General features: G+C 43.7%; 1 protein-coding gene across 1 annotated transcript in view; it reads left to right on the top strand.

Annotated features, from left to right (window-relative positions):
* The window catches only part of WASHC5 (WASH complex subunit 5), a 402,037-nt gene that overhangs the window by 133,516 nt on the left and 246,170 nt on the right, over positions 1–22,351 (top strand). The window contains exon 15 of the mRNA XM_086966205.1: positions 11,671–11,781. Within this exon, the coding sequence (XP_086822331.1) occupies positions 11,671–11,781 (111 nt within the window). The remainder of the gene's footprint in view (positions 1–11,670; positions 11,782–22,351) is intronic.

The following is a 22,351-nucleotide window of genomic DNA, read 5'->3' as shown; positions in this document are numbered from 1 at the left end:
CATAGGACACCTTAGGGTTTAACCTCCTATTCCAAAGGGCTGCACAATATCATGGGGTGGACTTACACACCGATGCAGTGGAGGAAGATTTCCTACTAGACACTTTTCATAACACACAACGGTCTACTGCCATTTTATCAATGCTTAAAGGTGGCATCAAGCACTCAACAGAGGTTTTTAAGGATCCTGTCAGGGCTAGGGTCCTCAATCCTTGCATTGAGAAAAAATATGAAACTGCTGCCCCTGCAGACCCAGTTTATATTAAAGGTCCAGCACAATTAGATTCTCTAGTAGTGTCTAATGCACGTAAACGTGCTAATTCCCAGACATCGGGTGAGGCCTCACCACCAGACTAAGAATCTAAGCTCCTTGACGCCTCCGGCAAGCGAACAGCGGCACAAGCAGCTAACATCTGGCGCATTGCCAACACCCAAGCGTTGCTGGCAAGATATGACAGGGCTCATTACGATGAACTAGAGTCCATAATGCAGCACCTACCAGACAAATACAAAAATAGGGCTAATGAACTTAAACAGGAAGGTAAAATATCACTAATACTTCCATTCGTTGTGCCCTAGACACTGCAGATACCGCCTCAAGGGCAATCAATACCAGCACCCTACTACGTAGACATGCCTGGCTACGTATTTCAGGTTTTAAACCTGAGGTACAAAACTCCATCCTTAATCAGCCATTTGATGATATGCAATTATTTGGCCCAAATGTTGACGTGTCTTTAGAGAAAATGAAAAAAGACACTGATGCAGTAAAATCTATGGGAACCTTGCAGCAGCAGGCTCCCAGACGTTCCTTTTGTCGCTCATCATACAGAGGCAACACAAGAGTCTATTCCTCAGAAAGTCCCTCCACTTCCTAAAAAACTCTTGGTCAATCCACATTCACGAAAGGGCTACCAGAGAGGGGGTTACAGGGGTAACAACAACTCCCGCTCTGCCTCTACCCCTACCCAATGACTTTCCTCCCCTCCCCCCCCAACAAGTCACTCCTGTGGGGGGAAGACTTCAACAATTCCTGCCTGCATGGATCAACATTGTTAGACAAGTGGGTGCGATAAATTATTCAGTCAGGTTACTGTCTAAAACTAACATCTACCCCACTAAACATACCACCCAAACAGCAGCCAATGTCACAAGAACATCTATCACTGTTAAAGCAAGAAGAAGTATCCCTGCTAGAAAAAAGTGCAATAGAACCAGTTCCTCTGCACCAACAAAACAAGGGGGTTTACTCTCTATATTTTCTGATTCCAAAGAAGGACAGCTCTCTAAGGCCTATTTTAGACCTCAGACCGCTAAACATATTCATACAGTCAGACCATTTTCACATGGTCACACTCCAACAAGTTCTTCCGCTCCTGCTGCAAAACGATTTCCTGGCTACTCTATATCTCAAGGACGCATATTCCACATTCCCATTCACAAGGCTCACATGAAGTATCTCAGATTTGTAATAGACGGGCAGCACTATCAATTCAAAGTACTCCCATTCGGAGTCACAACAGCACCAAGAGTATTCTCCAAGTGCTTAGCAGTAGTGGCAGCGCATCTACGAAGACAGCACATCCATGTTTTCCCGTAGCTCGACGACTGGCTCATAAAAGCCAGCTCATACAATCAATGCGTGGAACACACTCATGCCACCATCCAACTGCTCCACAACTTGGGGTTCACAATAAACCACACCAAGTCTCCTCTACAACCATCCAAAGTACACCAGTACCTCGGTGCCACAATAAACACCTCAACAGCGCTAGCCTATCCCACTCCAGCAAGGATAGCCAGCATGCAAACTCTTCCAACAAAGTTTCAGCTACAACACTCCCTCCCAGCACGAGTGTTCATGCAACTCATAGGGATGATGGCCTCTTGCATCTTCATAGTACCTCATGCAAGACTTCAGATGCGTTCGCTACAAGAGTGCTTATCACGTCAATGGAACCAGGCTCAAGGTCACTTAACAGACCTAGTGTTGGTAGACTGTCGGACTCATCGCTCTCTGCAGTGGTGGAACACCAAAAACCTTTTCAAGGGACGACCGTTCCTAGAGCCAGTTCCTCAGATGATCTTGACTGCGAACGCATCACTCTCCGGCTGGGGAGCCCACTTACTGCAATACACCATGCAAGGCAGGTGGACACCACAACAAAAAATTACTCCACATCAATCATCTGGAGTTACTAGCAATATTCCTAGCACTAAAAACGTTCCAGAAGCAAGTAGCAAACAAAGCTGTGTTAGTCCGCACAGACAACATGACAGCAATGTACTACATACAGTTGCAGGGAGGCACACACTGCCTGCAACTCTCTCAACTAGCACAGGACGTATGGAGGTGGGCTATACCTCAAAACGTATTCCTCCTAGCCCAGCATGTTCCTGGAGTACAAAATACTATAGCAGATCTGTTAAGTCGTCAAACGCAACAGACGCACAAGTGGGAACTTAATATGCAAGTTCTTCAACTATTCTTTCAGATGTGGGGACAACCTCAATTAGACCTATTTGCCACCCACGAAAACGCAAAATGCCCAAGCTTCGCCGCCAGATATCCACACCCACTGTCAAAAGGCAATGCGATATGGATGAATTGGTAAAACAGATTTGTGTACGCTTTCCCACCTCTACCCCTCATGCCGCTAGTAGTACACAAACTACAGCAGCATTCTCTGACCCTCATCCTAGTTGCTCCAACGTGGGCCAGACAGCCGTGGTACACTACACTGCAACAACTGTCTGTAGTACTGCACCAAAAACTGCACTTGTCTCCACACCTTTTAATACAGAACCGTGGAGAGATCAGACACCCGGACCCAGCTCAGCTCAACCTTGCGATCTGGCTCCTGAAGTCCTAGAATTTGGATATCTGAACCTCCTTCCAGACTGCATGAATGTCATTAAAGAAGCTAGACGTCCAACCACTAGGGCATTTTATGCTGCCAAGTGGAAACGATTTGTGATATATTGTCACAACAACAATATTGATCCCCTAAATGTGTCTATTCAACACATCATAGGGTACTTATTGCATCTCCAAAGATGTAACTTAGCCTATACGTCTATTTGACTACATCTTGCTGCAATAGCAGCATATCTGCAAAACAGACAACATCTATCTCTGATGAGCGTGCCTGCCATCAAAGCCTTTATGGAAGGCCTTAAAAGAATAATTCCTCCCAGAGTACCACCTTCGCCTGTGTGGAATTTAAATGTTGTTCTCACACGGGTAATGGGACCTCCCTTTGAACCTTTACACAGATGTGAATTACAATTTTTAACATGGAAAGTTGCTTTCCTAGTAGCTACTACTTCTCTGCGGAGAGTTAGTGAACTACAAGCACTAACCATCCAAGAACCCTTCTTGCAAATGCATCAAAAGAAGGTAGTTCCAATTACTAATCCAAAATTCCTGCCCAAAGTCATTTCTCCATTCCATCTCAATCAATCTGTGGAACTGCCCGTCTTCTTCTCGCAACCACAGTCCGTAGCAGAAAGAGCTCTTCACACATTAGATGTCAAAAGAGCATTGCTATACTACATAGAAAGAACTCAACCTTTTCGTAAGACAAATTAACTTTTTGTGTCTTTCTCACCACCACACAAAGGTAATCCCATTTCAAAATCTGGGATAGCTAGATGGATTGTCAAATGCATACAGATTTGTTACCACAAAGCTAAATGTACGTTATCTGTGCATCCAAAAGCCCACTCTACAAGAAAAATAGTGGCTTCAATGGCATTTTTAGGAAACATTCCCCTAATGACATCTGCAGAGCAGCTATTTGGGCTACACCACACACATTCACAAAACACTATTGTGTAGATGTGCAAACAAAACAGCACGCTAATGTGGGCCAGGCTGTTCTCAAAACATTATTCCAAACTACTGCAACAGATAGGGGTGGTCGCCACTAAGAGTGGGTACTGCTATACAATCTATGCACAGTGTGCAATCTGCAGCTCATATGCCTCGAACGGAAAATGCTACTGTTCCAGTATTATCTTAATTAGATACAAATTACATGGGCATCCTTCCTTTTCTTGCAAAGCTCCATCATTTCCCTAATGGCGAAAAACAATCTGGGTATGGAGCCGATGCCCATGCGCAATGTGGTCCGAAGGAGGAGTCACCTATCTCGTGACTTCCAAAGAACTTTTCAGGACAACAACAAACTGCAAACATCCGGGCCTAACACTAGGTGGCGATCTATGCACAGTGTGCAATTCTGCAGCTCTACATGCCAAGAACAGATGCATACTGGTAAGTAGCATTTTCCTTACATTTTCAGAAGTAAGTAAATTCATTAATTATTTACCCCAGCCTCATAATTTTCAATTCATATATATGCATCATTTTAGCAGGATACATTGAATATGATATATGTTATAAAATATCAGTTACATGAGTTTGTTTATATATTACACATTCAGCATACCTTCTATGGGCACATCGCAAAGATAAGAGAATACCTGTGATTTTCATAAATATATACTTATTATACAATTTACTAAATTCCCTCCAATTATGCAAGGTAGTGCCTATGTTAAAGATTAGATTTCACATTAGTAGAAAAACCTTCAGTTCACAGTTACATTCATTAATATTTTTCTATTCATCCACCTGAAAATATTGTTTTAGGTGGGGAAACCCCTTGACCTACATACTCAATTTGCACCCTTAAACCATACTATATTGGCTGTAAATGTAGATTCACAAATGTGAAGAGCATTTCTCAGATTTGTCAATGCCTGTTGTTGAATCCACAATACTATTGTGTTTTCTGCGCTCAGAGCAAAGTTTTTAGAAATAAAAATCAATAAATCCCGATCTGTGATTTAAAATTTAGGAGATTCACCAGCAAATTCATTTTTGGCTCAAATAGTTTGTTCTTGGTTGTGCAAAACGTTTGTTTTGAGTATGGCTGTTTGACACCTCCTGAAGTTATTGTCGTGATTTACTAGATATAAAGATATTGAGTCTATTAATTGATGTTGACTGCAACAAAATCATGCTCATCTGTTCTCAGCTTAATTATGTGATGACAGTTTTCAGACTTGAGGCTGGTGGTAAATTTTGGTAACGTTAAGAAGCTACCCTAGAAACATTCTGCCTCTGCAGTATAGAAGAGGCAGGTTAAAAAGAAGAGGAAGAGAACCATAACCACCACCCTGTTTATTTTCATTAATCCAGCATGTCGTTTCCATATGCCATAATGCTTGTTTTTTACCTGTCCTTAACATTTCCCGATACGTAACTGGTCTCATTGCTCAAAAACGTTCTTCATATCTGCCTGTTTTTCTTAATATTTTTGTATACATTTTTTCATTACTATTGTGCCTTAAATATTCTTAAGAAAACATTGCCCTTTTGGAGTTAATAATCCGATACCTCATACTGTGGGATGATATTTGTGTAAAAAATAATATGGCATGCAATATGTGTGACTATAGTAGCTGATAGAGAGTACTAGCCCGCAGATTCCTTAACATAGAATTATCCCCAGGCGTGAGACTGGATCCGGAAAACGTTTTTACCACAGCATCCCTGCGCGCCGGGGGGGGGCGGCATCACTTTGCTCCGCCCAGGCGTCGCCCGCGAACGTGAAGTCAGGAAGGTCACATAAGTCCCACCCCGGTGCACCTACCTCAGTTTTTTCCTTTTCCGCGAGCAACGCGGATCCGGTTCATGCTTCTGGGCCTGTTTAGACCTTTTTCCTTCGCTATTGCGTGTGTTTGTGGGAACAGTGTACGGATGCCCTCGGGCTTTAAGAAGTGCCTGTCTTGTGGACGCCTGATGTCGGCGACGGACCCTCACCTCATTTGCATGTGGTGTTTGGGGTAAGATCACGGCTCCACTGATTGCGAGGCGTACCAACGGTTAAAGCCGAAGTCCCGGTGGGAGCGCCGGATGAAACTTCTCTCGGCTCGCATGTCCAGATTGGCTTCGTCGCCTCGCTCAGCTACTGTGGAAGGTTTTCGACGCAGTCATCATCGTCGCCATCCTCATCCCTCCCCTGTGCCGCAAGAGCATCGCTCCCCTGTTGGTAAGTGTCGCAGTTTGTCCCCGAGGGCTGGTTTCCGGCCTGTTGGGGGCGTGGGCTCTCCGCGGGTGATGCAGCCTATTATCGTCCCCCTATTCCACCATTTTCCGGTGAGGGGACGTCGAGAGCCCAGATGGAGACATATGCGATGGCTTTGCAGGCCTCGCTGGCTTCTCCTCCTCCTCCTCCCTCCACTCCTGGGACGTCGGCGGTTCCCTTGCAAGGTGCAGGGCCCTCCGCAGCGTCGCCGGCGTCTCCGGCCCCGGCGCCGACTGGCTCCGCTCCAGACTTGAAGGATGTGGTGCCGTTGGGGTGCGGCCCTTCGGGGGTCCGTCCTTCGAACCACAGCGCTTCTGCTTCGCCGCAAACTCCTGCGGGAGTCCCTGTGGTGTGGTGGGAGGTCGCCTGGGCTCTAGTCGCATACCCGAGCTCCTCTCGGCCCTCTGGACAGGTGGCGGTTTTATCTGTGGCGATGCTGCTGGACCCTGCAGCGCCACAGGGTCGGCGTACCCCCCTCGTCCCATCATGGGTCAAGGCTGGCGGGGGACACCTTGTCCCTCCCCGTGCCCCTTTCGTCCCTCCTCGCAGGCGGCTGCCTCGCAGGAGGTCGAGTCGGCCTTGGGGTTCGGCGGGCTCCTCTCGTCCCCTCGTGGGTCGAGGCTGGCAGGGTCTCCTTGTCACTCCCAGGGTGCCTCTCGTCCCTCCACGCAGGCAGCTGGCTCGTCGGAGGTTGAGTCGGCGTCGTTCCCGCGCCGTCTCTTGACCACCTCGACTCCAGCCAGCCCCGGTCTCCTGCTCCGTGTGATGTGGCGGAGACCTGTCCAGAGTCTCCTTTGGTGTTGGACGACTAACCCCTGCTCCAGGTTGCAGACTCTACGGCATCGGACAGGCATCAGGTTGTGGACTCGTCTTCGGACGTCCCTTCTTCCCTGGAGGTTGGGCGCCTGATGGTGTTGTCCTCACCTGAGACGGTTCTGCCATGGCTTCTTCGGTTGCCCTTCGACGCCATGCTTGGCTTCGGGACAGTGTGTTCCCAGAAAATGTTCGAGAATTGCTGGTGGATCTTCCCTTTGATGGCACTCTTATGTTCCACGCCCCAGCGGTTCCCCCATCCAGAGGTTCTTGGCGGGGCTACGGCCTCCTCCTCCTCGTCTTCCTCCTCCTCCCCCTTCTTCTGCCCCTCAGTGATCTGTGAGTTGATCTGGTTTTTGGGAGCTGTCTCTTTGTTGGGGCGGGTCGCCCCAGTTGTGTGATCTGTGTGATTCATGTGCCTGTGAGTCCTCTTTTGTTGGGACTGTGGCTCTGTTGGCTGCTGGCCGGCCCTTATTTACTGTGTGTTTTTGCTTGGGTTATCTACACCAGGTTGGCCCTGAGATTATCAGCCTTATTCATGAAGCCGAAATCGGCTCGCAAATGGCCAGATTCTGAGATTCTGAGAATCTGGCCCTTTGCGAGTGCGATTTTGCATTTGGGATTCATCATCCCAAATGCAAAAATCGCTAATTGCGATCTCGCAATTTTACGAGGAATTACATTTAAGGAATCTCTATTTGAGATTCCTTAAATGCAATTAATCATCCAATTTTGTTTTGCGAATTCGCAATTTCTGGCCCGAATTTACCGCGAGGTCAGACCTCGTGGTAAATTGCGAAAACTCAGAAAAATGCTTTTAAATGCGTTTTTCTGAGTTGCATGTTACACACACACATGTCCTTTGGACATGTGTGTGTGCAACACCTGTGTAAAATTTCATTTGAGGGGTGCTACAGGGTGCCCTTTGGACACCCCTGGCACCCTTCAAATCGCTATCTTATTTGCGATTAGCAAATTGCTAATCGCAAATAAGGAATACTCCCCATTCATTCCTATGGGCCTTTTGGCCTTTTGGCCCATAGGAATGAATGGCGAGTTATTCCTTATTTGCGATTAGCAATTTGCTAATCGCAAATAAGGATTATGTAGGAATTGCATTTCTTTATGCAATTTCTACATGAATCCCGTTTTTGCGAGTCCTTAATAGCGATTCGCTATAAATCGCTATTAGGGGCTCGCAAAACGGGAGAATGATGAATCAGGCTGTATGCCTTCTGTTTTTTCTCTTTGGCTGCTTGATAAGCATTCGGCCGAGGTTTTACCCGCGGATCTTTCTGTTGTCCTCTGCTGCGGAAGTTACTTCCTAAGAGGGTTCCCATGTCTTGTGACTTAACATACACTATGTGGGGTGGTGGTAGCTGTTATATAGCTTGTTCTGTGCTGGGGAGTTGTGGTTGCCCTCGGGCCTCCACTCTCCATGGCTTTTATGTACATTGCGGGTGCAATTCCCTTATTGCTGGATTGAACTGCCTTGGTGATGCCCCGGGGTGTCCTTCTCCGGGGTCATTGCACTGTTCGCCACTTCTGCCTTGCTGTCTGCGATCTGGATTAATGGCTCTGGTTCTGCTTCTTTTTGGCTTGTGTGTGCAGACCTCTATTTGGGGTGTGTCTGGGCCGTTCTTCGCTCTTATGTTTTCTGTCCTGGGACTGAGATGGTTTTTGTGTTCCTCCCTCTTTCAGGCACAGCCTGCCCGGTCTTCCTAGGTGCCTCGGGACCCTCTTCCTGCTTCCGACTGCTTCTGGCTGTCTGTGTCTTTCTGTCTGCCCTATGGCCTTCCGGCTGGGGTGGGTTCAGTTGCCCTCTTCGCGGGGTGTGTGTCCGTTGGGAGAGGCTCGTTCTCTTTTCTCTCGTCTCCTTGGAGCCTTGAGATTGATCTCCTCCTCTTCCTGCCCTGGCCTTGGTTGGTGGTTCTGTTACCTTGAAGGGGTGTGGGGGTGCTTCGGCCTCCCCTTGCCTTGGCCTTGTTTCCTCTGTTGAGTGTGAACGGGCTTTGATTTTTTTCTTATTTTCTTCTCCCACTCCCCTCTTGGGTTCAGTGGTGTTCTGCTTGTGGGGGTTCCCCTTGCCTGGGGGGGTGAGGTTCCTCGCCTTGTGCTTTGGACTGGCCCCCAGTAGGACCCTCTTTTATGTCCAGGCTGGTGGGGTCCTTTTGCAGACCCTCCTTCCCCTTGGGCATTGCTAGGGTATCAATTCTACGTTAGGAAATCTGCAGCTAGTAGTCTTTATCAGATGTACGAGTTACTTACCTTCGGTAATGATGTATCTGGTAGAGACGATTCTAGCAGCAGATTCCTTCACGGCCCGCCCTTCCTCCCCGTTCTGCGAGGACCTTTAGTTTGGTCTTTTGCACTCGCCTCCCGGTGGGTGGCTATGTCTTTTGTTAGTGCATTCTTTCACTCTTTGACTGGCTGATCTGTTTTGTTGATTGTTCCTTCCTCTTATTTGGTGCATTGGTGGATGGGTTTGAAGGTACTCTTGTGCCCCTCTGCTCTGGTTTGGGGGCTTGCCTTCATTCTCTTCCCTCCCCTCCCTTTCCCCTTTTGTTCCTCTGGGTTGGGGTCCTCTGGCCATGCCTTTGTTCCTTGGGGGGTGGTCGCCCTCCGGGCTTAGGTTGCTTGGAGGTTTGTCATTCCTGTTTGTCTTGGAACTGGCTCTCCTTTATTGTTTCCTGGTTGGGGTTGTAGTCCTGCTACTTGTTGTCATGACATTTTGCATATGTCTTTGTCTCAAGGGAGAGCTATGTCTACATACTGGCAGGGTGGCTGCTCAGGGCTGTGCTCTGTTCTTTCTTCTTTCCCTGCCCTTAGTTACTGTAGTGTTGACACTGCTCCTTATGGTGTGGTTCGTCACCATTCCTTTTTCCAATTGTATCTGCTTTTCACACACTGTTCCCATACTCCCACAGTTTTGTCTGATGGCTCCACGTTGTGGCGGAGAAAAGTTCTCAGAAACAAAACTGATGTAAGTGCTCCGGGGTGGGACTTATGTGACCTTATTGACGTCACGTACACAGGCGACGCCTGAGTGGAGCCGTGTGATGCCGTCCCCCCGGCGCGCACGGATGCTGTGGCAAAAATGTTTTCCGGATCCAGTCTCAGGCCTGGGAATAATTCTATGTTAAGGAAGCTGCGGCTAGAATAGTCTCCACCAGATACATCGTTACTGAAATTAAGTAACTTGTACATTCTGACAACCGCTAACATCATAATTCTGAAGAACAATAGTGTTTAGTGAGCCTCACTCAGATTACATGAGTTACTTTTTCTATACTACCCATTGTAAATTTTGCATTAGGAATCCAAGATCGTTTGCTCTAAATTTTCTTACAAAGGGACATCCTGCGGTTCATAGTTTTTTTTGTGGTTTGTTTTTAGTTAATAAAGGTAGTTGTTCTAGCTAAGGTCTTAAAACCAAATTCATATATTTCTCCCAATAGTCCAATAGATATTATGGGGTCTATTACGAAGTCCGCCCGCCATCGCCCTGGGAAATGGGACCGCGTGTCATGTGTGCGGCGGTCCCACATGCGCAGTTAGCGAGCGCCCACCACACTGGCGGGTGCATCCCCCATTTTTTGCATTACGGCGGGCGGTGCTGTTAGCAGCACCCGCCGCAATGCAAAAAAGGCATGTGTGCATTTGCATGCATTGTGTGGCAGGCACCACGCAATACCTGCCATGCCGTCCATGCTATTGCATGGGGGTACCATAGGTACACCCCATGGTTCCTCCCATCCCACCAACATCGTGGGGGCCAGCAACGGGCCCCAACTGAACAATCCGCATGCCTTTCCGTGACCGCAACGCCGCCACGGAAAGGCTGCTTCCCGCTCCTATTGTGATATGGATGGCTGTGTCTAGCAGACACAGCCACCATATTCTAACCTTTTCCGCCCAGTCGACTCATCGACCGGGTGGGAAAGAAGCAGACTGTCCTTCCGTCCGCCGCGGTGCCCCCGCCTGCATAATCAGGCGGGGGTAAATTGCATGCAGGGGTGGTTATTGTTGGGCGGATCGCCACCGCCATACTGGCGGTGGCGATCCGCTCAACATACTAATAGGTCCCTATGTGTTTTGTTTTGCTGTTGTAAACTACTTTAGCATACATATTATTTTAATATTTTGGTAAGGTTTGTAAGTACTAGTGAAGACGAAATAGTTTACTTTACCACAAAGTGGTATCATTATATCTGTTATATATCTGGTATAATGCAGCCAGTTAAGTTACATGTACTCCCTGTCCAAGCACAATAAGCTTCTAATATCTGGTATACAGGCACCAGGTGACATACCCATAAAATGCATACAATTAAAGTGGAAAGCACCCACATATTTTTTAAGATTGTAGGGTAAAACCTTTGTCTAAATAGAAAAGCAATTTCCAGGTAGTGAAACATAGCGACCAAATGTTCAAAAGCACATTTACACCACACTCAATGATGTGTTTTGTCCGCCTTTGTAGGTCCATCAACACACTTATGCATGTAAATAAATTTTTGTGTTTACAGATAGGGACTTTTGTGAATCGTCCTAAAGTTTAGCAAATCGATGCATAGATTTCAGATATTTTCATATTTTTTGTGAGTTGGTGCCTGAATGCCTGATATTTATGGATGTTGATGGTTTAAAAAAAATATTTATATGTAACATCTTTCTTCAAGCATTGATGCTGTATTCCACCAACCATGTGACAAATTACCAAGTGTGCAGCTTAAAGTAATTTCTAATTTTTATTTCAGCTTGCATCAGCTCTTGACTTGCCATTGCTTCGTATCAATCAGGCAAATAGCACTGACCTTTTAAGTGTATCGCAGTATTACTCTGGGGAGTTGGTGTCCTATGTGCGGAAAGTAAGTGAGAATTCTTGTATTGCATACTAATAATAATTTTAAAAAATCTTCTTATGTTAAAATCTAAATTAATGCATTTACTCTGGCAATCACATTTCTTAGTTTTGAAGGATAACTTAATTGCCAAAAATGACAGATACCATATACACATATTTTGCTGTTTTCCACCTTCATTTAGAGTTGCAGAACTGCATGGTTTCCCCTGTAGAGACTCAGCTGGCTCTGCAGGTGGAAGCCTTTGACCTGACTACCTGTTGCCCATTATGCCACCAGGTGACAGTTATGGACACCCCACCAATCGCTCATTTTCGCTGCCAGATCTACTACACAAGGCATGGCAGACCAACGCAGCAAAAGCTCACATTGGCGCTAGCATGCCGTCAGAGCACTCATTGTGTTTCGCTACCACTGAGATTTTGTTTTTCAGACACAACCTTCTGCTTTTGGGCTTTGTCTCTGAAAAAAAACAAATGCCAAGTGAGGCTTGGCTGCTTACTCGCCATTTATAGTGACAAAAGTGGTGGATGCCCTATAGTCGTAGACCTCCCCTCTGAGCAGTCAGGGATCTTTAAATGTGGCGGCATCCTCTGACCTGGTGGACTAGTGGGCCATGGGCCAGGGTCTAAATGACCCTTTGTCTGTTGTCTTTATTGGATAAGTTGTGCTTAGATTTACATGATCTTGTGGATAGTCCACCCAATAATGCTGTTATAGCATTTATTTAATACTTTTATCAGAAATTCAATGGAAAGCTGCACGTTGATCCAATTTTACAAATATAAAAACGGTACTTCTTGAAATAGTTTAAAGGAATTAAATTGAGAATACTTTTCTTGATCTTTGGACGAGCAATATCATTGAATGTGTTTGAATGCAACCCAGGAAAACCCAAGCCTAACTTTATCATGCAGCAAGATGCAGTATGGTCACTTAAGTGAAATGCGGTGTATGCAAGTGCTGCACAATGTACAGTGTGTTCTATGAATGCTTCAATTCTTTAAATAAAAAGATAAACAATAATCTTTACATGCAGTTTTGTTTTATTTCAGCATGTCAGATCCATGTGGTGTTTCCATTTTGTCTAAGTGGCATGGACTGACTCCTGCTTCTGAATTCTTCCACCCAGACAGCATAATAACTTGTTTGTTTAACTTATCTCATTGATTGAGTGCCTGAAAAGTTTCAGCACTCCGTCCATCATCTCCTTGTGATTGCTTTGGTAGTCCATGTTGAGGCATTGGCTGGTAGTCACTGAATGCTCTGTGGCCATGTGAGAATGAAGGACTCTGCTACCGCTTTGGATCCCATCTAATATATTTACCTAGTTGCTTACCGGTAATCTATATTACTCCGAGTCCAGGTCTTCCCGTGAAAACAAATTAACCACCGAAAGCAATATTGATGTTGTGAATTTAATAAGAGTATGTTAACATAAACAAAGGAAAGATAAATCTGAATCTAGACTTAACTGAATGCAGCGGGCAATGGTGTCTTAGTATAAAGGAAAAAACGGGGAGTGGTCATATCCAGTTCCTTTGTTCTGCATGTTGGGAATTAGGGCATATTGGAGGAACTTTCTTTTCTAAAGCTAGGTAAGGGTGTTTTGTCAAACAGGGGAATTGCTGACTCAGTAAAAATTGCGTCAGGAAGACAGACAAGGAGGTAATGGTCATAGCCATATTCGTGAAAGGACTTAAAGAATTGGGGCGTGGAAAAGATCTGATTGAAAGGATGGACTTAGGAGAATAGTGGTTTATGTGCTTTTGCAGCATGTAGAGTTGTAGATCACATTCTGTGCACTCTCCTGCATCTAGTGTATGGTTCATAGTAATAAACTAGTTTTTATCCAATGTTTTTGTTTTGATTTCAAGCGTGCATGGAAGGACGTGATCGTAATATACTCAATGCTTTGGGACACAGACTTGCCTGAAGTTAGTTTTTCTTTCTTTGGGCTTGGAAATAAATCTCTGTGCTTGGTCAAGAAACTATAGACAGAGAGACTTAATGAACAGCAACAAGTACTGGCACTGATATAGAAAAAAAGTAGGAAAGCAACTTCTACATACTTAGTAGATAAGGTGCTATCTTTCAAGTCCATCTCAAAGTTGCAGGCTTTATAAGAACAACTGTAATAATGGGAAAATACTTCTTTACAATTTTGTCCCTCTTGTAAAACAAAGGTTCTGACCGTCACAAAGTGCGATCAAGTTAAAGCTATCTCAGAATCTATTATACATGCTTTGTTAGATGTATTCAGATTTCTTATAAAAGAGCAAAACATGCCCTTGTAAGGATCCCAATTGCGTATAAACCCTGTATTATTGGAGCCACTATAATGTTCTTTGGTAACATATACTTAGTAAACATTTATAAGGCTACTTCATGGTTCCGTACACATTGTCAGAAAACAATACTTTATGAATGTACAAGCTAGAGAAGAAATACAAGTTGGTCAAGGTGTTTTACAAAAACTTTATTGAGCAGATGACTCTCCTATTTTGGGTAAGACACAAGCTCCTATTCCTGAATTGTGAATCCAAATACTCTGGAAGCTCATAGATCATGACAAATTGGCATATAGTTTGCAGGATTAGGAGAGACTCTTCAGTATAACAGGGATCTCAGGGGCAGAGTAGGATTCTCTCCATGGTTCTTCAAGACAGAATTGCTGACAAATGAGAAGCAGCTTCCAGGGGCTCCAGGGGACCCAAGAATAAGACATAATAGGCCATATGGACTCCAATTTGAGACTTAATATTTCTTTTTTACCATCTTCATTAGGTGTATAATTTGCACACCACAAGGACATCTAACTTCATACTATTGAAACCCAAATTGCCACAGATCCACTGGGGGCTTTTAGGGCGGCATGCACATGTTGACTGCTAGAAGGAACCACAGCCCGTCACAATGCCCAACTGGTTCACTTACATTTTTTTATCCTGGCAGGGAAACTGCTGAGAATAAATATTGTTCAACAAGATTGTCCTTAGCCTATTTTAATTTACCTATTTCCCAATCTACCACTCCTGTCAAAAGTGTTTGGAAAGGGTACTGTTCTATATTGTGGCCAACACCAGGCAGAGAGCCCAGAATACACCGGAATACAGCCCCTCATTGTTACCTGCTAGGTATTGCAGCAACCACCCAGCGAGGAGACCACACCGATGATGAAGCATGCCACTTCGGTGGGTGAGGGCGTGCACATCCTAAAAAGAATTCCCTTAATGATCACATGATTATGACTACACTGTCTCTATTGAGATCCATTGGTCCAGTGAAACATCACACAAAATTTTTTTCTTGAACTTATATTTGCATTGGGAGGTTTTGTGCTTGACCGTATAACAAACATTTCTCTCCATCCCCTCCAGATTTGACAAGAGACTCTTCAGTATGCAGTGGAATCCGATTTTAGAATTCTAAAATCAGGATTTTAGGGGCCTAACTTGCTTGCTCAGACTTAAAGTACTGGGACTTCTAACCAAAGAGAAATACTAAGCAGATCAAGACAGGATTCACCAAGTAAACCGGCAGTGGAAGAGGGTTCATTTCCTCAGAGAGGATAGCATCCTTTCAAGCTCACAGCCTTTAATGTTAATATCCAGGTGCGTCAAGTAGGCCGTAAGGGGGTCAGAGGGGAAGGAGGCAGTTGCAATTATGGAAAAGGGGTGGTTGAGGAATATGGTTACATGTGCGAATGCCCGCTGAAGAATTATTTGACTACAACAGTACAAAATGCTGTAATAAAAACGATTAAAAACCTACAGATCTTTATTCACAGCATAAACTACTATGTTCCACCAGCCACATTTTTAGATGAAGAGGGTACTGCTGATGCAGGGCATATGATCCACAATAACAGATGCTACAAAACAGAAAAGTGTTACTGGCCTGTAACACATAATTTGCCACTTCTAGTGTTTAGAGTCACAAGCAACCTTCCAGCCTCTCCCTTGACAGGGAAGTCGTAAAGGGGTGCTTTTTTAATGTCACATAAAGGTACATCATTTTCAATGGGGAAAACCTAGTCAATCCATCCATTCTTAAAACCGAAATAAAGATATTGAAATAAAAACAAGGTGCATTTTTTCTGAATTCTGGATCGCACAAGAGTCTGTGGCTTGTGATCTACAACACTAAAAACTATAAAAGGATTATTAGAGGTTTGTAACATTTTCATGATGGATAGAGTGGAAAGTGTTGCTCTCCTTTTTTTATTTTTTAATCAAACCTGTTTACTCAGATTTAATAAGACAACAGAATACATCAGTACATAACTGTTTAGTAACATATTTGAAGCAAGTGTTACAGAGAAACATTAGCCTCATGTTATAATAACCTGAAGGCCGTTGCATGCCATCAAACATTTTAGGGCTATAGATCTTCATGCACAATTGACTTCATGCATTGAGAAATCAACACTATGTAATAGATACCAAAGGATCAGATTTTGAAAAGGACAGAACAGAAGGTAAAAGAAAGTAATATGGAGACACCTGGCCTCTGTTTAAATAAATCCTTTCCAGGGTCAGAAATCTCACCTTTTACGCCACATTCCCCATCTTGAAGACCTGGTGACCATGATATGATCACCCCAGATACTGATGATTAGAAAGGTAGGAGGTACACCTTTAAGTACAGTCCATTCATATAAAGTTAAACAGGTGCCAGTCTTGGAATGTCGCAGGCATGAAATCTAAAATCCTGCTTCCTGGTTGGAATTCTTTTATTGATCTGAATGGCATCTGTTTGTTCCAATAAACCTTGAGTGTGGAACCTGTTTTAAACTTGGTTACTTGAATTATTTGTATTCCTGCTATCCGTGGACTGGCTTGCTGGCCTACTGGGGGTCTTACCATCTGGGTTAGAATGGCTCTGGATTGTAAAATCCAGTTGTTCAAAATTGACACCCCAGATATTCTGGCTGTTGGCCTCGTGGCAGGATGAGAGAGATTAATATATTTAATATATATTCCAGAGGTGTTAGGGGTGGCCTAAGCTCTCACACTATTTCAGCTTTGTAGGAATTCTTGTCAGCTTGTACTTTTAATCCAGGTTTGATTTTAGGGTGTGTTTTTATTACCACGTTTGAACATTTAGGTAGTGATGACTGTTGCGATGTAGTTATGAGGATGAGGTATGGGGTGTACCAAAGCTTGATCTTCTCCCAGTATTGAGGTGGACGGGGGCTGCTCTGTAACTGAAAGCACTAACGTAACATATTGGTTTGAGAGCCACTAATGTCAGAGGCCTCTCTCATAGGGTGCTGGTGCATGTAACAACACACTCATTCTAGTCTAATTGGTTATATCCTTTTAGATCTCCATCTTTGGTCTTCTCACATTAATATATCTGTTATAAATAGGATTGAGAGTGATCATGACCCATTGAGCCTTTCCTTGAATTCTCTTTGCCCCCAAATTAAGAATTAACTGTTCATTAACAGCCACAACTAAGAGTGTGATACTAACAACTGTAATGCAACGGCTCAAATGGTCCCAGGCCTTTGAGTCCTGTTGATCTTAGACCAAAAAAGTATGGATCAAAAAGAATCTGTGACCGCATTAAGTGTTTTGGCCTCTTCACCCTCAGGTAGTCTTATGACCACGATTGCGCTGCATAATGTGTTTTTCAAACTAATATTGTATTATTTTTTGGTTTCCTGCATAAACTTGTAAATAAATCCCTCAAAGAGCACAAGTGGTTCAACAGAGAATGCAGACATCTTCGTAGACATCTCGGATGGGCACTAAGAACTAAGGCAGTGGGTGAAATTCACCTGGCCAGGAAAAGATATAAAAGGGCTCAGCTTTTGCTAAGAAGGTTTGGGATGATGCTAGTGGCAGGATGTTAAACACGCCTGCCCTTTCAAGGATTCCACTAGGTTTTGGATCCCATACATATTATTATAGCTCCGCAATCATGGATTGAGCATTTTTCTAGTCTTTGTTCTGGCTCAGTTTTATCGCATGAATTGAGTTTTCTTAGGGGGACTGAGGCAAGTGAAGATTTTATTCATATAGATGACCCGTTCTTTACGATGAGTGATGTTATGTCCGCTTTTAGTGCTATAACCAGAAGTAGAGCCCCTGGTTTGGATGGCATACAGGCTGACATCTTGTATGAAATAGATACATGGGCTCAATCCAGTACTTAATTTGTAAAATATGAAGTGCAGGTGCTCTCATTTTTTTAGGAGGACACACCCACTTCCCCCGCCTGCCCACTACATCCTGTGGCCCCACCCACTTCCTTTATTGGCTCCAACCACATCCACAAGCCTCAGCACGTCAGAGCCACATTCTCACTCCTTAAGTTTCACAAGAAGCTGAAGACCTGGCTCTTCACATAAGCACCTCAGGGCCAAAGTGCCTTGATACCCTCTCGGGTCTTTAGTGCGCTATACAAATCAATATAACATACCTTAATGTAAATTTCAAAATGCAGCTTTAGGAAAGGTCATTTGAAGATTTTGAGGCAGCTACAAACTAAAGTGAATGTACTTGCACTGTGCTGTTTAAAAGAAAGGAAGGCATGAAGGAAAGGAATATATAACCAAAAGCAGCAACAAATGCAGGCAGGAAAGAGAGTACTGGATTGAATAAATAAAGAAGAAGGAAATAAGAAAAGAATGTGGATGGAAGAAATGAAGAGATAGAGGGAGAAAGGAAGTGAATGATGTGTGATGGATGAATCGAAAGAGGAAAGGAGGAAGAAGAGCTGAAGGAAGGGTTCAGGATAAGAAAGAAAGAAATTAAAGAAGGGATGAAGGAAGGAGCAGAAAAAAAAGAAAATAAGGAATGAAAGGAGGAAGAAGGAAGAAATGCACCAAGAGAGGAAGGAAGGATTGGGAATGAATGAGGGTGTAAGGGAGCAAGAATGGAAAAAGGAAAAGGAAAGAAGGCATGGATGGAGGTGCTGAGGATGAGAAAAAGGAAATGAAAAAGATGGGACTAAGGAAAGAAAGGAGGTCAACAGAATGAATATAAGTGTGAAAAGTACAGGGTCAAGGTGGGACAGAGGTAATAATGACAATGTAACATTGCAGAGAAATTGAAAAGCAAAAGATTAAAATACATTTCTGTATCCTTGTCACACCATGTATGTTTGTAAAGCACATACTCATCAGAGGGGGCCTTAAACTAAAAATGTTGTTATTCAACTCAATGGCACTAGTTTTAATGACCTCAGAAAAATGAAAGACCGAGTGACACACCATTATGTAAATGTTTGTTCGAGATCAAACACAGATTCCCGAAGTGGATATATTAGCCCACTGATGTACCAGACCTAACAAAGCATTTCTGGAAATAAAAGGTAACGAAGGTGAACATGAAGTATCTAGATTACTCTTATAATTAAATATGTGGAACAATGCTGAAAGCTCTGGGCAAGTGCATGGCGGATTGAGCATTGTATGGAATCTGTAAGAGGCAATTTAATCATAATGTCATCCAACACACACACACACACACACATACTTCTCACAGAATAGACGAGGAGTTGAACAACTGACTGTATTGAGACCGGTTTTCCTTAAGAAATACAGATGAAATATATAAAGACTGCTAACAGTGTAATGACAACCCCACTATGGCAGCTAACAAGTGGAGAAGCTATCAGTTGCATTACAATGCTGCAGAGGTCACAAGTGCAAGTATGACAAATGGGCCTCTATCAGTTGCCCCTTGTCCTCCGGTCCAAGTGCCACTGAAGCCTGGAGCGTATTTCTGCCACTGGCACTCTCCCAGAGTCAGTAATGATCAGCAGCATATCTAAACTATATTAGATTCATGAACTCAATGCCTACACCACAGATGGGTACCTTTTAAATGTGTGCTCGCTGCAGGTATTGTGGCATTCCAAACTTCTCAAGTAAATGTGACATGCACATTTTGTAAAGGGAAGAGACAACCTTAAGCAAACTTTACATTTAAAGGGTTGTTTTACATGTTAACTGCAAGCTTCTCTGCTGACTACTTTGTATTTTACGTGCTGTAGAAAATGATCATTTGTCAAAGCAATCTATACATGCCAAGATAAGGATTATAGAAATTGTTTAAATATAGTCATCATTTCCACAGCAAAATGCATTCCTCTTCAATGTAATCGATTTTAGGAAAAAGCACAACATGAAATACTCTGAAGGCTGCCAACATGTGCTTGCAAGCTAAAGGTACTAATCTGTTAAATTTGTTCAACAGTCCCAAAGGAATTTTACTCTTTTTAGAGATCATGGCTTAGGGGTGTCGCTGTGCTGTGATGTACAGTGTTTGGCTAATATCAGACATCCTCCATGCTATGGTGGGTGCACCTCACAATAGAAGAGTCAGGGAGTCCATATCTAAGCCCCTCACATGAGGATAGTAATGGAACTGAAGCACAGTAGACTGGAATGCGACCACAGTCTCTATCAGTGTCCCACACAGCCTATATGAAAGGCCTGCAGACCAAGAGGGTATGAAAGTCAGGAGCACATTCTACAGACAGGAGAGTATTGCAGTCCTAGTTAGCACCTTGGAGTCTACAGAGGAGCCCCACTCAGTAAGAGAGTCCTCCAGACTAGGAGCAGGGTACCACTATCCATTTCAAGAGCACCAAACTCCACCATCCATATCAAAAGCACCACACTTCAGAAGGTATCACAGTCTGTATGAAGATGGTTAACATCAGAGGAGAGTCACGCCCTCTGCAGCAGGGACCGGGCTGACCCATATGTGCAGACTGAACTAGTGAGAGTCACCAGAACAGGCTACACATTTCAAGTCCTAGCTGGAACTCGCCAATGGGGTTTCTGCTGGAGATGCAGAGTGGGGCATTGATACCCCTCACAATCTGCATTCCTCCACCTTTTCTCCGGCTCTTAAGCCCTCCTCATGCCTGCTTCTCATATAATAATTAACATGATATACCAGCATGATTGTGTGAAAATCTGAAGCTCACCACGGCCCCATTACTGACCAGGTACTTCCCAGTGTGCAAAGCCACAAAGGTTTTTCCTCCATTACTAATGTTACATTGTTTTTAAAACTTTGAACATTTTAGATACTGGCCCAAGTATAAAAAATTTTTTTAAAGCAACTAGTGATGAAAACATCCTCTAAATCTGGGGCCTACAAAATCCCACTTTTAACTTGAAAATTATCTCACAAAACTTTTTTCTATATGGAAAACCTCCTCAAACGAAGTATGGCACAGTTGGTAAAGTCATCATACTTTGTGAACTGAGCTAAGTACAACATGCTCAGTTTTGAGTGTGACGTTTGCATACCTTGCCCACCTGTGACTCAATTGCGAACACCATCAGACTCCCTATGGAGGGGCCAGTGTGATGCACAATCTGTGCTGACAGCTTAAACAAGTTGTTTTTTTGCTTACATTGACTTCTTCAATTGGTAGATTAACTTACAAGAGGTACTACTTGCTGTTTAATTTTATACCTGCTTTTTAAATATTAAAACTTAGTTGGGTGTGTCTGTGCAGGCAAAGCCGAAAATAACCGGCCCACCAGACTATAAAACAGGCCCACAAAGAGCAAAAAAATTGGCCCATACACCAGCCCATCGGCCATTACCTTATTGCCCTATAAGCCAGTCTGACCCTTGAAGGGGAGTCTGCTATGGGAAAGTACAGTTAAAAGAGGAGGAAAAATCGCTGCACTAAAGATGTCAAAATGAAGGGATTAAATATTATGGATCAGAGATTCCTATTTAGGCGGGAGTGCAATTTTTATAATGAAGAAAGCAGCTTTAGTTCCTCCAATTAAGTGTAAATTAATGGCAAAATTAGATTGGCTCACTTTCTGTTGGAAATGTTCCTCTTTTCTGTCCCCAAATGTTGGCCCATGATGTGGAGCTCACTTTTGTTTGCCCTTAATACCGGGCCCTTCATCTCTCTGCCTTTCACAGGCCGGCATTTCACGTACTCTCTTTTAGCAGTCTCTTCAGAAAGCACCATCATTTCGAGCTACCACATTCTGTGGTCTCAGCTTCACTCTCCGAGCAGGCAAAGTATCTTTCATAGACTACAATGGGCTCTCCTACCCAGTAAAAAATCATCACCCTTCACAAATGTTTAAAATCAATTGAATTTAATTTTGGCGCAGGAAGGCTGGCTGAAATGTAAGCAGAATAAGCATTGGCAAAGCCAATAGGTCTCGTCTTTGGGACCTCATAAGTTTTTCGCCAGAGCTATTGGCGTTGCTTATTTGTTTAAGCTATGCTCTAGAGTAGTGTGGCTTGTGTGCAGCCTCTTGCAAAGTTATAATAAAAAAAGTGTTGTAAGCAGGAGGAGAGGAGGATGTAGCACTGGAGCTTGCTCACAGAGAACGTAATGAGGTTAACCATGAATTAGATACATAAGTATTTACTTACAGGACTTTTAGTCAGTTTTTTAAAATACATTTAATTACTTTCGTAAGGTTCCCATATTATAATTTTTGGTATATTTCCATGTAGATAGCACTTTGTAAATTATTATTTAAAAATATATATTTTTAAATGTTTAATTTTGCATTACTTTTGGTAAAATAAATTGTAGCTCCATCGCATCTACTACAAATGGTATG

This window comes from Lissotriton vulgaris, chromosome 4_1 (genome assembly GCF_964263255.1).
Source record: "Lissotriton vulgaris chromosome 4_1, aLisVul1.2, whole genome shotgun sequence".
Taxonomy (NCBI): Eukaryota; Metazoa; Chordata; class Amphibia; order Caudata; family Salamandridae; genus Lissotriton; species Lissotriton vulgaris.
Note: the sequence above shows the minus strand (reverse complement) of the source record. Positions and strands in the feature narration are given on the sequence as shown.